This window comes from Anopheles maculipalpis, chromosome 2RL, assembly GCF_943734695.1.
Source record: "Anopheles maculipalpis chromosome 2RL, idAnoMacuDA_375_x, whole genome shotgun sequence".
In the NCBI taxonomy this organism is placed as follows: Eukaryota; Metazoa; Arthropoda; class Insecta; order Diptera; family Culicidae; genus Anopheles; species Anopheles maculipalpis.
In genome coordinates, this window is record NC_064871.1 from 87,916,263 (window position 1) to 87,931,562 (window position 15,300).

The 15,300-nt window shown below is 46.4% G+C and overlaps 1 protein-coding gene across 1 annotated transcript; it reads left to right on the plus strand.

Moving 5' to 3' along the window:
• The first annotated feature begins 209 nt into the window (after positions 1-209).
• Positions 210-15,266, plus strand: LOC126568210 (sprouty-related, EVH1 domain-containing protein 2). Its single transcript, XM_050224653.1, has 9 exons — positions 210-339; positions 10,562-10,739; positions 10,853-11,021; positions 12,388-12,539; positions 12,823-12,886; positions 12,993-13,177; positions 14,022-14,254; positions 14,800-15,000; positions 15,093-15,266. The coding sequence occupies exons 1-9, from the start codon at positions 320-322 to the stop codon at positions 15,217-15,219; spliced, it is 1,329 nt and encodes a 442-aa protein (XP_050080610.1). The 5' UTR covers positions 210-319; the 3' UTR covers positions 15,220-15,266.
• The last annotated feature ends 34 nt before the right edge of the window (positions 15,267-15,300 follow it).

Below are 15,300 nucleotides of genomic sequence, written 5' to 3' on the forward strand. Positions count from 1 at the left end.
TTCTGACGACGATCAACTGTACGCCTCCGTCTAAGTATACCCGGCAGCAGTCTCTAGTATACCCAAACAGAAGTTGGGATGTGGATGCTGTGCTGAAAAGGGGATAAGGAAAGCGTTCGCAAAAGGAGTAACTGTTGCAGAGCGCTTCCAACAACCTTCCAACATTCGACAACAGTAATTGCCCAGTGCAGTTTCCCCAACAGCAGCAGTCGTAGTCGCCGTTGTCGTCGCTCACGGTTCCGGTGCCCATGTGCAGTTACAAAAATGGTGAAAACAGTGCTGCTACCCCAAAATATTAGTATATTCGAGATTTCTAATCATGACCGAGGCATATGAAGAGTAAGTGCACCAAATCTGCTACATCTGTCTTTCAAAACGTGAAGTATTACACCGCAAATGTGGTACATGTAAATAGAATAGTTTCTTCCTCCTTTTTTTTGTCCGCACGATCGTCAGAAAAGAAAAGCGAAAGTTTTTTCCCTTCAAGAAATGGAATTTTGCGATTTTCTCTACTCACTAGGTCGCTCTTTCTCTCTCTCCCTTTATTTCTCTTGTTCTGATACGCCTATAGGGCTTTTTTTTTTTGGTTGCTGTTGTATCAACGCACCAATCTACCTACCGAAGGGCCTTTCTTTTGCAAAATCAGGATACGGGTTTTATGGTTGCTCTCCGTCATCTTTGTGCCAGTGCCTGATTCTTGGCCAGGCTTGTTGCCATCTCTTGTTGGGGCGCCTCCGCTTGCATTTTGCCATTTCATTGGCCGGAACATGCTTTTTGCTCCCAGGATTCTCCAGCAATCGAGGCTGCTCTCCCTATCACTAAGGGTTTGTGCTTGCTCTCTCTCTCTATCTCTTCTCTCTGCTTCCCTCAACTTCTTTGATATTATTTTTGAGTATCCTTGTTTTTTTTTGTTGCTGATATATTATCTTAAAAATAAAGAAATACATCAACGTAGCCTTTTAGCTCACATAGTGGAAACTTTGACAGGTTGCACAAACACATGCAACCCGAGAGTTGTTGAAGTTTGTTTGACAGTTTTGTAGGAATAGTAGGTCCGAGTCTCAGAGTCAGAGGTGTCTGAATTTCTTTTATACACTCCACACAGGTTCCTTAGATATATTTCATTTTACATAGATTACGTCAGGATCAAAACGTTGGAGACTAACGCCAAACATCGCAACTATGAAGCACTGCCACCTTGACAAGATCTTGCGGTTGTAGAACTTCAGCGTAACTATAAATCTGTATAAGATGTAATATAAATATATGCTCTTCAATATTTGTTATTATACTAAAGAGCTATCACCTGCCAAAGGGCTTCAAATTCACAAAGATCTTCCCTCCATCCAGGTTAGCAGATTCAATTTGATAGTGGCCTCAACATTTCACTCCGCTTCAAGACCTCCGAGGGGCTAAATCAGCCACTGGATGTATGACATCTCTCATGGAGGTCTTCATTTAATGTTCTGTCACATATATCTAGGACTCTGAAGGGAATGTTTGAATGTATTCTTCATAAAGACGGTTCCAAGAGACCTATTTCCAATTTGAATAGTGTCTCAAGTCTCAGCGGATCTTTTTCGAATGGTTTTTCGTTGACCGCGGCGCGTAACCATCACAAAACACTCTTTAAAAGACCTTGAAAATGCTATTATTTTGCTTAATATTAGCAAAGACTTAAGGTCGAGTTTTAGTAGGAAATAAAAATTGTAAAAAAATACATATATTCAAAATAATTACCCTAGTTTTATTACTATCTTTAAAAGAATGCCAACCTACAGCACCATAAAATATGAATGAAAGCGTCCATCAGTGGGCTAACCGTTGTGAATAGCGTGTGCCATAATAGTAATACATTCATGCCATTTTCGTGCTTCGTGCGCGGTCGGGACAATACCGCACAGCAAAGAATCAATGGAACATCCAGTGTACCCAGTGCGCTATTGCCTGGCCTTGGTGGTGGAGCTTTTGCTACACAACGGTAACGGGGAAAACGCGTTTGGCATTGGCAACACCTATCGCGAAGGGGGGGACTGGAAATCATTCATCGTTTCGGAGCGCACCCGACGGTGTGTTCAGGCATTCAAGGGGGTGTCTCTCGGTGTATGTGTGTGTGTGTGTGCGCACACGCCCTTCGTCTGTGCGCTAATTTCCAACGCCATATATATAAACCAAGCCCAGCCTAGTAGTTTCAATTATATTATCCTTTTTCTGTTCAAACTGACGATTCGAGTTTAAGGTTTTTTGTTGTTTGTTGTTGTTTGTTGTTTGCAGACATTCTGGTTGGGGCTGTTGGTTGCATGCTCTCGTGGCGGAGCAGCATGTAGAGCAGACGCGCTCTGGGTCATTCTGGCAGAAGCCAGAAGAATGTTCCAATTTTCGGTCCATTCGCTCCCAGAAGGATGCTCTCGAAACTGTTGTCCTACGTGCTGAGAAAATCATACAAAAAAGATGCACCCATCCTGCGAGATATGTGTGAGATGTAAGGTTAGAATGAAAGGGAGCGGAGGGAAAGATCCTCAACAAGGGTATTTTATCAGGATATCACCTGTAAGGCCATTTTTCTTCGGCTATTCTCTGTTCCCATAATATACCTTTTGCTCTAGCGTTATTGACAGTTCTCTAGGTGAAAATGGTTGCGTGAGCATAATATAGTGTGCGAGAAGCACGATTTTCTCACCCCGTAGCGCGTTAGTGAGTGAGCTCTAGCAATAAAATCCCGAGAGCTACTCTCACTTACCCATCCAGGCATCAAAGCAACAGTCTCCCGCCGTCACCGTCGTCGTTACGGTTCCAAAAAAGGATCGCACTGTGTGCGTGCCTGTGTGCGTGTGTGTTGCTTTCATGAATGAGAAAGGGCGAGCGTTCAAGTGCTCTGGATTTCATTGAGAAAAATGTGGATCCGGTTGTGGCGGTGGTCCAACCAGCCAGCCAGCCAAGCCAGTCCACCACTACTTCAGCATAGATCATCATTACCCGTCATCGGCGGTTGGGTTTCGTTCGTGGCGAGTGCGTGGCAACTTGGGGAGGTCGGTTTGTTTGGTGGATGGCCAAAAATTTTAGCTACCACCAAGCTGGGCCGGACCGCCAAGGTTCTTTGCACGCGTTCTAGCTCGCTTTGGAGAGCACTCATGTCACCGTAAACCCCCTTGCCAACAAAACGAAACTCCGTACAGCATTGCTACTGCATGTGCACATGTATGTGCACATGGTGTGGTGTGTTTCATTCCGGCGTGTGATAGTTTCGTCTTGGTTTCAGTAGGAGCCCCTACGCGACTAAAGCTAATGACACTGGAAGGATCTCTTTATTACTAAAAAATGTTTGCATAAAAAAATCCACTTTATATTTTTTTCACCTCAAAAATCCTTCAAATCAAGCTATTGCCAATGGTTTTAGGTGTCTGTTTTCAAGCCCATGTGCGCGCATGTGTCGTCATCAGCGACAGCATCACAATTTATGTTTCTCCATTCGCGTGTCCTTTCCCTCCCGAATATGCTCTTCATTAGGCAGGACACCCAGGCAAGGGAATAACAAAAAAGCACCCCAAACCAACACTACTACATCGATGTAGTTCCTCCTACAAACACAGGGAAAGCATTCAAGGATTAACCTTATCGTCCCGCTTATTCCCCCAGTTCGTCAAGGATGTGCGATGCGCGCCTGTAGTCATTGAGAGAAACCCTGTTGTTGATGATGGTGTATATGTGTGTGTGTGTGCGCACGTAAGAAGCCATCATATCCCCCACATCTAGTAGGGTCTTGTGCGAGGTACGGCCCCAAAACTAGGCCAAAGGGAGTTTGGAGCTTTTTCAGACATGCATTGTGAGCGGAAGAGGCTTTCGGCGCAAAAGAGTCGATAGTTTTGCCTGGGTAGAACTGCTCTTGCTTACGCCTCACGTATGTAGCGTAAAGGACAAACAGCAATAGTTAGCAGGATAATTTTTTTTGATGAAAATTGTTTTATTTATACAATTTTACTAATAAAAGTTTGTAACTACATTTGTCTGAATCAATTACAATAACTCATTATCAAGGCCTGGTGGTTGAGGCGATAGCGGAGCCGGGCTTTCCATTGCAGAACCAGGACTCAAACTCTATCCGGACCGTTCCCCCGTAGTGAGGACTAACTGTCTAACTTATACCAACAACTTAAGTCAAGAAAATGAAGAAGAATCCTTTATCCCGGCGACAACAACCGTCATCTTCACACGGCAGGACCCGGTATCAAATGAGGACTGATTATCCAACTACGTCGTCGTCAGCATGTTTTCTTCTTGTTCTTCTTGGCCTGTTCAGGCACGGCCCTTTGATCCTCTACGCCTCGTGCCGGACGGGTCGCTGACGAGCACCTTCTTGGTGGGACATGAGTCCGGCATCCTCATCACTTGCCCCAGCGAACGTATCCTACTGGCTTTGACTGCCGTCAAAATATCAGCTCCGCCAAACAGCTCAGCTAGCTTGTGGTTCATTCTCCTTCGCCACACCACCAAAGATAATCCCTAGCACTCGCCACTTGAAAATGGCGAGTGCATTGGCGTCCTCCGTCAGCATGGTCCAATACTCGTACCCGTAGAGGGAGGACTACCGGACGTATAAAGGTCCGGTAATTCGTGCATTTTGTGTGTTATTGGAGTCTTATGGATCGCAAGAGTTTTTGGAGTCCGTAGTAGACACGATTCCCCTGAACAATACGTTATTGTCCGAAGTTACGATCGTACCAGGGTAGCAGAACTACTCTACCACCTCGAGATCCAATCCAATTCTATTGGCCTCGCGTTTCAGTCGGGTGTACGCCTCGCACACCGCCACATTTACTTAGCCAGGCCTTCGAAATAAGAAGAAGGATTGGCCTGCGATATCTTGAGGATATTCACAGCTCAGAAACAGTGCTAATACCGTTCGAGACGTTGTCCAGTTGAGTATGGGACGCTTACCTTCTTGCTTTTGAATGACAAGTAAACGATTGTCTAGAGTAGCCAGAAATACTAAACCAAGAGTTAATGTGCTTGGACTTGGACCGATGAAGGCCGTAGTGAGTACTGACTATCCCAATATTTGGTATCAATAAGCCTTGTAAACCATTCGATGGATGACGTGATCTATCTGGCAGGTTATTAAACCAGAAGAAGTCTTTGTGCCTAAAACAACTTAGCAATCCAGAATTCGAGAAAAAATGGACTAAAACTTTTGATCCTAACTGAGACACTCTGTGACCACCACTCTGGACCTGGTGTACCAAACACGTGTTCGTATGCTCCGGATCCCTCCTCTCAGGGACTGCCAGATGAGTTTGAATGATGTTAGAAGTTGTAGAAAAAATGCTCCACACCCTCCGGTGGCTGGCATATCCAGTAATGCTTGCTGGCGCCACCACTGACGCTTCGAAAGCATCTACGCTGGGTGTAGGGTGTCGGTGCGCGTTCAAGCTTAATTTCGAGTGTCACGCGAAGGTTAGCTTCCCGGCCCAGCCCTTCCAGCCCTTCCCCAGCAGAATCGAATAAAGATATGCGCTGAAGTCATGTGGGCGACGAGATCATCGATCCAACACGAAAGGGGACGATGGCAAGTCGTTCTAATTTGTGTGAATTGGTACACCTCGGCTGCCAGTTTGACCTACCAAGACCGTGATCGTATCGTTTCGTGTATCTTCTGAATGTGCACACACGCACACACACCCCCTCTCTGCATGTACACGCACACTCACCATTGATAACGAAGTGTGACTGAAGTAGAGATTCCGAAGCGAAGTAGGGCCCCGGGTGCTATAGCAACCGCTCTTAGCAAAGGATGAGATCTTAATTGATTTTTGTTGACTCTAAAGCGGAAGTCGTGTGTTTGGTGAGAGAGGAAAAGAACCGAATGGAGGAGGGCCAAAAATTCTTTCAATTTATAGGAGGAGGGAGAGGAAGAGATGGAAGAGGTGCGAGCGGAAGATGCTGCTGAGCATGGTTGATCTTATCGGCAAGCAAACGACCTCCGCGAGATTTGACGTCATAACTGGCCTAGGCGGTGCGCGACCGTCTTTTCGCTCCGGTCGTTAGTAAGGGTCGGCAAGTCGAGCAAGAAATTAAATATCAAATTTTTAAATAACTCACCGTAATGTCGCTACCGACCTAGAACGCGGGATGCCAAGGGAGAAAGCATGCGTTTGTGGAGTAAGAGGAGAAAGAGAGAGAGAGAGACCGTACGTGACTCATTCGCGAGATCCGATTGGGGGGGGAGGAATAGCCATCCCTACGAGAATTAAAATTCAGGCAAGACGCAGGCAACATTTAAGGGACGAGCTAATTTTGCTGCTCCGATGAGACACCCGGCACAATGATGCTTGATGGGGACCCCGCCACGTCCATTGTGTGGTCGTGGGGGGGGGTTGTGTTTTTTTTTTTGCAAATAAAGAAATGCCGAGCCGCTACCCGTACGGAACCGGCCAGGAAATGGTGATCATTAATAACATCTCGTTCGTGCTCGCTTGTTGTAGCCAGAAGTCACTTGTGTGAGATGTGTTGTTTGTTCCTGCTCTTCCCGCGGAAACCTTCCCGCCGACACCATCACACACCGACCGACCGATCGACGACGGTTTTATGAATGAACGCGTGCGCGCGCCCTGTACATTGCGCATCAACCACCTTCCCCTTCTGCCAGCATCAACCCGGCAGAGGTTTCGCGCGTCACGATCGCTTTCGCCAGCGCGGCAGCGAAGTGTGACCATACACTGCGGGACGGGTACTGGGACTTGTAAAGCGGCGTCATCGGCATCACGTGCCCTTGCGAACGCGCAGTGGCAAGCAGTACTGTCGGGGCTGGAGGGCAAGAAATTCGAACTGTAGAATGTAAACCCCGATGTAATTTGAGGAGTCCGGCCAAGAAGTCGGGTTAAAGGTCTCCGAAGGGCAAACGCGCTGATGTGTGCTCATGTGTGCCTTGGAGTTACGAAGTTGTGACGACGTTTTCTGAAAGCTGAAAGTCATAGCCAAGACAGATTTTAATAACGATTCGAGCGATTCACCAGTTGTTTAGTTCTTCAGGACCTCTGTTAGAAGTTCAGTTAACCGAAACGTTCAACATTTTATTTGTTAATACCTCTTCAGTTTTCGTGTCAAAATTGATGGATGGAGGTCGTTAAGCCAAGAAGAAGAAGAAGAAGCCCTTACACTCTATTTCCCCGTTCACATGGTCAGTCTGGCTGTCTACCAGCATCAGCAGCTTCTTGGGGACCTTGGTGTGTGAAATAGTAAAGCCTCGGAATTCACTTCCTTCCTGAAGCGAAATACGAAGTGCCCTGAAAGTCATTACCATCCAGGGTGAGACAGGTCTCGTCGTCCATCACCAACGTCTCGTTCGGCGTCCACAATGTCCGTTTTCGATGCGCCGTGGTACCGGTCTTTGATTAGACATACTTCTGACCGGAGTTCCTTCACTATTTTTGCCATCACGGTTAGAGTTTTACTGATAGAGCTGTCAAATTTTGTCTGCTGACTCATGGGTTTATATACTACTGTGTCCGAAAAGTAAGGTAACATTGGATGTCAAATTTCGCGCGCTATAAGAAGCCCCTTGGTTTTAGTTTTCGTTTGTCAATATGTATGTTTTTGCCAGTTCTGCCACGGTTCAAGTCACAACATCAACTCGGTCTAGGAGTGACAGTTTGATTTCGGAGCTGCGCCAAGTGTTTTTGCTCATATTGGCCATGTCCAGTGTTTGTGGAGCAGCGCGCATTTATCAAATTTTGTTTGTGCAATCAAATAAATGCTGCGGAAACATTGCGGCTGTTACAAAAATCCTTCGGGGAAGAATCTTTGTCGAAGAAAAATGTGTACAAATGGTACAGTGATTTCAAGAATGACCGTGAGAAGGTCGAAGACGAGGATCGCCCTGGGAGACCATCCACCTCGACCGACGACGCCCACGTCGTTCAAATCAAGAATTTGGTGGTCAACAATCGTCGGTTGACGATACGAGACCTTTCGGAAAGTGTTGGGATTTCCAAAGCCTCGGTCAACACCATCCTGAATGATGTTCTAGGGTTGAAGCGGGTGAAGTCTCGCCTGGTGCTGTCATTTTGAGGGAATTTTTCGCAACAACTGGCACACATAGAGTTCCGATTAATATCAGCAACACTATCTCTTTACTGTGCCGTGGACTATAAATTGGTATTGCGTATGTTTCCATTCATTGCAAGTCCTGATCAATATTGAAGGACTCTTTCCTAATACCTGAAACATTACCAGGAGAAACTAAACCTCCTGATGGTCTCTGTTAGCCGTGGACGTCTCGTCGCATCCTTTGCCTCATTTTTTCGTTTATTTCGGGCTATGAGTACATCTATTAACTGTTGTGGATTTCAATCATTTTTATGCTACTGTTTTAAATATATTAATTATACCTCCTTCCCATTGTCTCCATGTCTTGCCACCATTTCATTCAACGGCAGTTCTTTAATTGATAAAAATTGATTCACAAAAATCCCCTCAACTCTACACCCAGACAATGGGTGTACCATAATCGACCGCAGAACAGCAAACATGAGTCCGTTCATTCACGAAATCCGCACGAAATCCTTGAAGAGCAGCGCACAAGGGAGGCCCACTGGCATTCGCAGTTGACAGCGACGACCCCTCCTCTTGAATGGGGACTCTTGCACGGCGCAAGGGCAGTTGGAAAAAAGAAAATTGCAGTGGGAGGGAAGAGGAGGCCACACGCGGTATGAAAATGGGGAAGCACCATCTAGCAACTTGCTCTTGAAGAAAAAAACGGAAGCTTTGGATCGTCCTTCTGGTCGTTCATTTACTAAAATCGCAGGGACGCGAAGTCTTTCGCAAAATTTTAAAACAGCACAAAATCCCCGTTTAGTTTGGCTCGGTTTGTACGCGCCCTCCATGCGCGTATTGTTCCGTCCCCAATATCCTGTCCGTTCGGTCGCTGGTTGTTCTGTCAGACAAAATAGTAAACACTTGTTATTAATGATGTCATATATATTTGATGCTCGCCGTCGTACCATCCTTTTGCCCTAGATAAAATCATTGAGCGAACTAGAAACTAAGAGAGGTAAAGATGGAGAGAAAGAGAGAGACTATGTGTGCGTGTGTGTCGTGACAGAAAGTCACACAACGCACAACAAACCGTGACCGATAGCGCCACATCTCAGCGAGCTACGAGAGTGAGAGTGAGAGAGAGAGAGAGAGAGAGATAGAGAGAGAGAGGGAGAGAGAACGTGTGCCCTTTCGCCGCGAGAGAGCGCAGCATCGAGCGCCAGGAGTGCGCATATCAATGAAAATTAGAGAAAAAGAATGAATGGGATTATTTTCGGAATGTTTTTGCGCGATGGTGGTTGTGCTGTATGGCCCTGTCGCTTTCTCTCTCTCTCTCTCTCTCTCTCTCTGACTTCCGAGAGGGGAACTAGGCCGCCCTCTACCCTTTTGGGGGAATGTGCTTCTTCCCTACTGTGGCTAGAAAAGCGGGGGGGGGGGGGGAGGAGGGGGATGAGATCAGTATTCGTCACCCCACGAGGTCATGAAGCGATGGTAAGGGAGGGGGGGGGGGGGGGTGCAGTCTAAGTTGTTGTTGATGATGATGATGATGATGGTGGTGGTCCCAGGATGACGCCAGTAGCCAATGAACAGAACGAGCCCCAAACAAGGACGATAAGGCGCTGCTGCTGATGACGTACCGTGGAACCTTACCTATACATTAAAGGGGATGGGAAGGGAGGACATGAAGGGGGGGGGGGGGGGGAATCCGTGAAGAAACTTGTGCCAGAGGCCGGAAGCATAAGTGCATTTGGAAATTGTGACCTTAGGGCAGGACGGTCGGTCGGTCGTTTTCAGCTGGCAAATGTTTATTTCTCATTAGTTTTTATTGCCAGGAGTGGCCAAGCAACCATCGTCGAGGGAGAGGGGGGGGGGGGAGTGGTGGAGCGGTGAAGTTTTTGTTAGGTTTGAATGGAGCGCACAAGGTGGCCAGTGAGGGGTTGAGGTCTGGTGCCGGGGGATGTGTGTTTCATTGAGCCAAAGGTGGAGGGAGCGGTGGATGTTTTTGCTTCGGATGACATGAGGATGGGCACATTGGAAGCCAACGGTTCCCAAGGTTGATGATGTTTGAGTTGGTGAAGCAAACAAAAACCATCAGCTCCATTTCTTTCTTTTTTTCTACGAAAACAGCAACAGAATTAGGTTATGATGACCCCGCGGGTATCTGCATCTGCAGTTCGATTTTAGATTGCTTTTTGGCGACGACTAATTAACTTTGAAGCAGAACTGTGGGATGGGATTTTTTGGGAAAAGTTTGACATTTCTTGCTGGTGCTTTGGATTGATCATTTTGTCTGCTGATTGATTGCGAATGTTCCAGGTGCGATTTTCCTCTTTTACAACTTGATGATGCTGTATCTTTGAGATGGATCTCGCCTCGGCTGGTCGAAGAGTGTTAAACCTTTAAATGCATGATGATGTCTTTAAATGCATTTAAATATATTTCTTTATATTCGTACATCTGTTGAACTTTATCGCCTGTATCAATAAATCCTATTAATAAAATCCAACATCTTTTCTTCATTCTCTTACAGTGATTTCTTAGTTAGAGTACGCGCACAAGTGATGGCCAGAGATGAGAGCACGGAAGGATGGTTACCATTGCAAGGCGGTGGCCTGGCGAACGTTTCCATCCGCAAACGCGCGCGACTGCCACCGGACGGTGGCGGTCACGAGTACATTATCTACGGGCAAAGAATATCTGACCAAACCGTAAGTGACCAAACCTTTCCTACCTCCGCCATCACCAACTCCGCACACCCCGCATATCGATTCATTAACGTAAACCGCTGACCCTTCCTTTTTGCTTCGTTCTCTAATTTTAGGTTATACTAAGTTGTGTTATTAATAGAGACTTGCAGTACTTCAAAGTCATGCCTACCTTTCATCACTGGCGCGCTGGCAAGCAACGGAACGGGCTCACCTTTCAGACGGCCGCCGATGCGAGGGCTTTCGACAAGGGAATCATCCGTGCCTACGATGACCTCATTGATGGTGAGCATGCACGGGCATATTTGTGGCATGGTGGCAGGATGGATGGATAAGCTACAGTTGGGGAGCCTTCGTTCGTAGGATAGAAGGATTCGGTTTTTTTTCTGCATAAGGATCGTATGCAAAGCTAGTTTAGGTTGTTCAGGAACACTCATTCACGCACACAAGGACACACCTTTTATTCGATGGATGGAATAGTTCCATTCAGAGAGGGAAACAAAAAAAAGCAGCTGGCAATAAATATTTAATCTCAATCCATCTAGGGGATGGGTCAATAATGCACCTGCTCCTGGATGAACGAAAGGGGGGAGGGGATGGTTGTGGAAAAGAATGTTCTCTTTTCGTCCTTCTTTTCGTTTCCCATTTGCCGGACATATGTTCCATTATGTGCAAACTCGGTCACAATGATTATATTCCTGCTTCCTATCTGAAAGCTCTGGCTCTCTGGTTATCATACTCTTTATTTTTTACCACTTTTCTTTCTGGCATTGGGGTCGGGCAACGGGCAACGATGGCAACGATCACACGGAATGGTTACTTAATCGCGAATACTTGCGTTTAATAATAATAACTGCAAAATACTACATTCTGCACACGAATCGAATCGAATCGAATGGGTAAGTTTGGCTGTCGAAACTATATGTTGATTTTCGACCTATTGTTTTGTCCCTTCGTTCTTTCTTTATTTTTTTTGTTTTCGTTTGTTTGTCCGTTGTGTTGTATTGTTTTTTTTTATGTTTTATGTTTTATAAACTTATTTTATGTCTTACTTAGATTATACTAGAACTTAAAGAAAGAGAGAGAAAAAAACGGAAGACCAATTTAGAACACATTAAATGGATTAAAACATATTGGAGGATCCTTTACCAGTCACTCTGCCTGCCTGCCTGCCCATAATTACTTTGGCAGACGAGCATAATTCGTTTCGAAAGCGATATGACCCCCTCAGGTGGGCAAGTGATCCTGCCATAACAGGAGACAGACGTACGACAACAACTTTGGGTTAGAATTTTACATAACAGACTGCCGGTAAAGCGGAATACTTTCACTATCCAAAAAGCCGGTACCGGTTGTAAGGTTTCTCCCGCTTGTGCGTTCAACTTTTAACGGAACTTGAAGGAATCAAATGCGCTTTCCCTTAACCCGCGTGTTCGAAGTCAAACACGCAAACACACCTAAGCCGAGTGTTTTCTTTTTAACCTTCAGTTTCAGTTGTTTCAGTTGTTTTTCTTTTGGTGCCCCCGCGTTGTTAAGTAATCTATTCGTTTCAGTTTCGACCTTTTCCGTTGGCTTCTGTATCCTGAAATGTACAATCTTATTAATGTTGGCGTTTTTAACATCCCGTCCTATCCGGGGGGTTTTTTTTCAGGTATGGCTGATGCAACGACACCAAATGCTTCAACCGCACCTGCCACCTCTAACGTTCCCACCGGTTCTCATGCTGTGCCACTGTTACGTGCGGCCGTTGACGATGATGACGATGAAGACGATGAAACGGTCGGTGAAGACGACGTGTTCATGGTAGGTGTGGTGTGTGGTCCCTCGAGAATATGTCTCCCTTCCCCTGGGGGGTGGGTGTCCACTACTGTGCTGTCCTGCGGTGGAGCGACCGGTAAAGGTTCGCATTCTGCCACAATCGCTGACCCAGAACGGAAGCGCCAGGAGTACTGCTTCGGCAGAGCAGCACAGAGAGAGAGACACCCACGCCACACGGCGATCGACACCCGTACAACAGTTTCATATTCCGCATATACTGAGCAATTCTTCTCGTTTTCCCCATTTCCTCGCACCGCTGTTCAATTAGACGCTGGACTTACCGATTGAACCTTCGGAATCACGATCCAACTCGGAGGGCAGTGGAAGCCATCGTAAGCAAGACCTTCATCTCTCATCTCTTCTTGACATCCCATGCGTGAATTGTTCTCATTTCCTGATGTGTGTGTGTGTCTGTTTTACTCCTTTTTCCCTTTGCAGAAAGCGTCGATAAACAATCACAACAGCAGCAGCAGCAGCAGCAGCAGCAACAGCAGCAGCAATCCAGTATTCAATACATATCGGGCGATAAACCATCACCGCTGATCAGCAGCAACAAGCCTGGTGATGAAAAAGTGACTCCTCTAGTACCTGGTGATAACTATTCGTACGTTCAGATAACCGACGTAAGTATCCGGAGCGGGATCTGTTGTGTTGTGTGGGCGAGGCGAGGCACTGTCATTTGTGTATTTTCTGTTTGATATCGCCATGCCGTGCCGTGCTCACCTAGGCCTAGGAACTACATTTAATATACCACCAGGGAACCACCAGGGATAGATTTGCGATAGGAATTAGAAAGCAAGAGGAGGGATGTACTCACCGAGAGTAGTTTTACATTTACATTAAAAGAAGAAAAAAGCTCACAAAAGAAATCGATCGTCAATGTGTGTGGTATCTCGTCAGCCTGTCGTTTCATTCGCTGAAGAATTCAACAGGAATCGATACATTTTGTACCAACTGCCACCAAGAGGACCATCACATCGCTCGTACAAAAGAAGCTGATTAGTTAATTTAATAGAATTATAGCGAACTATAGGTCCCTTGGCAATAGCAAGCTTTTTCGTTGTAGTGAAGTGAATTAATTAGGTAGCTTATTTTTAAGTTGATTGCCAGTTGAGTGCCCAATTTCTACCTTCGAGGCCTTCACCGCACGCACATACGTCAACAACATGGTGGTGGTCTATAATAGTTTTTTTCTCTTTTTTCCTTCGTGCATGCTATCCAACCACGACTACTACTGCTACTACTGCTACCACAACCCACTATTTCGGCTAAAAATGAATTTAAAACCGTGCTTTGTGCGTGTATTTTGTTGTGCCTTATGTTTGTGTGGCGTGCTAACAAACACATCCCTTCATATAATCTCGGAACAACCCTTCGGTCGCCGTCGTCGTGATCGTCATCGCCGTTGCCGTCATCTCTGCCCCGATGCGACCGAATTTCACCCTATTTTGCCTCCGTGCCCTGCAGCAGCCGTGCGACATCAAGCTAAAGTATAATTTCTATCACTTGAAGGTGCACGACTATAACTATCCGGTCATCGAAGAACCACCGATCGGCGGCTCCCTTATCGGCGGGCGGCGCGATTCGACCACGAGTCTCAAGAAACGGAACGCCCTGGACGCTGCCGCTAATGCAGGGGCCACCTCCGTACCGCCCATCATGAAGGAAGGCACGCTCATCAAGACACGGCTCCGGTGCAGGTAAGCGATAATAGAAATCCTCCTCCTCTTCAGGATCCTTACTTATTAGTGATGGGTCATACGATAGCGAAGCATATTGCACCTAGGAACACGAACTGAATCGACGGATCGACCAGAAGTCGCCCGGTGACGGCCACTTGTACACAAACAACCTTAATAGTTTCGCAGGATAGCCTTGTAAAGAGTCGAGTGCCTGGAGATTGTTTCCTTCTCCAGAAAGGCCAAAAACCTGATAGATATTTGTTCGATAGTGTCTGGCCGACAGAAAATGTGACAAAACGGCCAACTTTTTCTCTGGCCTGGTTTGAGCAGACGTTACGAAAAAAACTTTAAGGCAAAGAACTTTTACTGTGCTAGATACTGCAAATTAAGGGATAAAGCTCTCAAATTTTGACAGGTTGTAGTAAACTAGTGTACATTGTCCACTGATCGGTGAATCGATCACCAGGTGTCAGCGTAAGCGCTTGAAAAATCGGAACATTTTTCGAATTAGATACGTGTCAACCTAATACTAACTCTTTTCCCCCTCACAACACATCCAACAGATACTGCCAGGAGTTCTACAACGATGAGTGGAATCATAAGGGTTCGTGCGATTACGCACCGGACTGTATCCGGACGGCGATCGAGAACGTGTCTGGGATGCCGTGTGCCCGGTGCATGCTTTACCACTGCATGAAGGATGCGGAGGGTGAAACGGTAGCACATCCGTGCCTGTGTACCGGCGAGTCTGGCTGTACGAAGCGGTACGGTAGTAAACCGAACGCGCGTGTGCTGGCTGCACCACCAATGGAGAAGAATCTTATAGCTGACCGTTTGAAACATCTTTCTCCCACAGGTGGATCGGTTTGGCTTTACTTTCCCTGCTGGTGCCATGCCTTTGGTGCTATCCGCCATTGCGTGCTTGCCACTGGATCGGCGTTTCGTGTCGGTTGTGCGGTGGCAAGCACAAACCACAAATTTGACATCCGATCAAAATCATCAACCTTACAAGTATTAATCGGCTAGATTGGTGCGTGTTTTATTTGATCGTCGTAGCATTCAAT

Excerpts from the sequence above, each read along its gene's own strand:
- LOC126568210 (XM_050224653.1), top strand. The coding sequence starts at position 320 with ATGACCGAGGCATATGAAGA. Across the intron at positions 14,255-14,799 it reads AAGACACGGCTCCGGTGCAG|ATACTGCCAGGAGTTCTACA; the intron begins GTAAGCGATAAT and ends CACATCCAACAG. Across the intron at positions 15,001-15,092 it reads GAGTCTGGCTGTACGAAGCG|GTGGATCGGTTTGGCTTTAC; the intron begins GTACGGTAGTAA and ends TTTCTCCCACAG.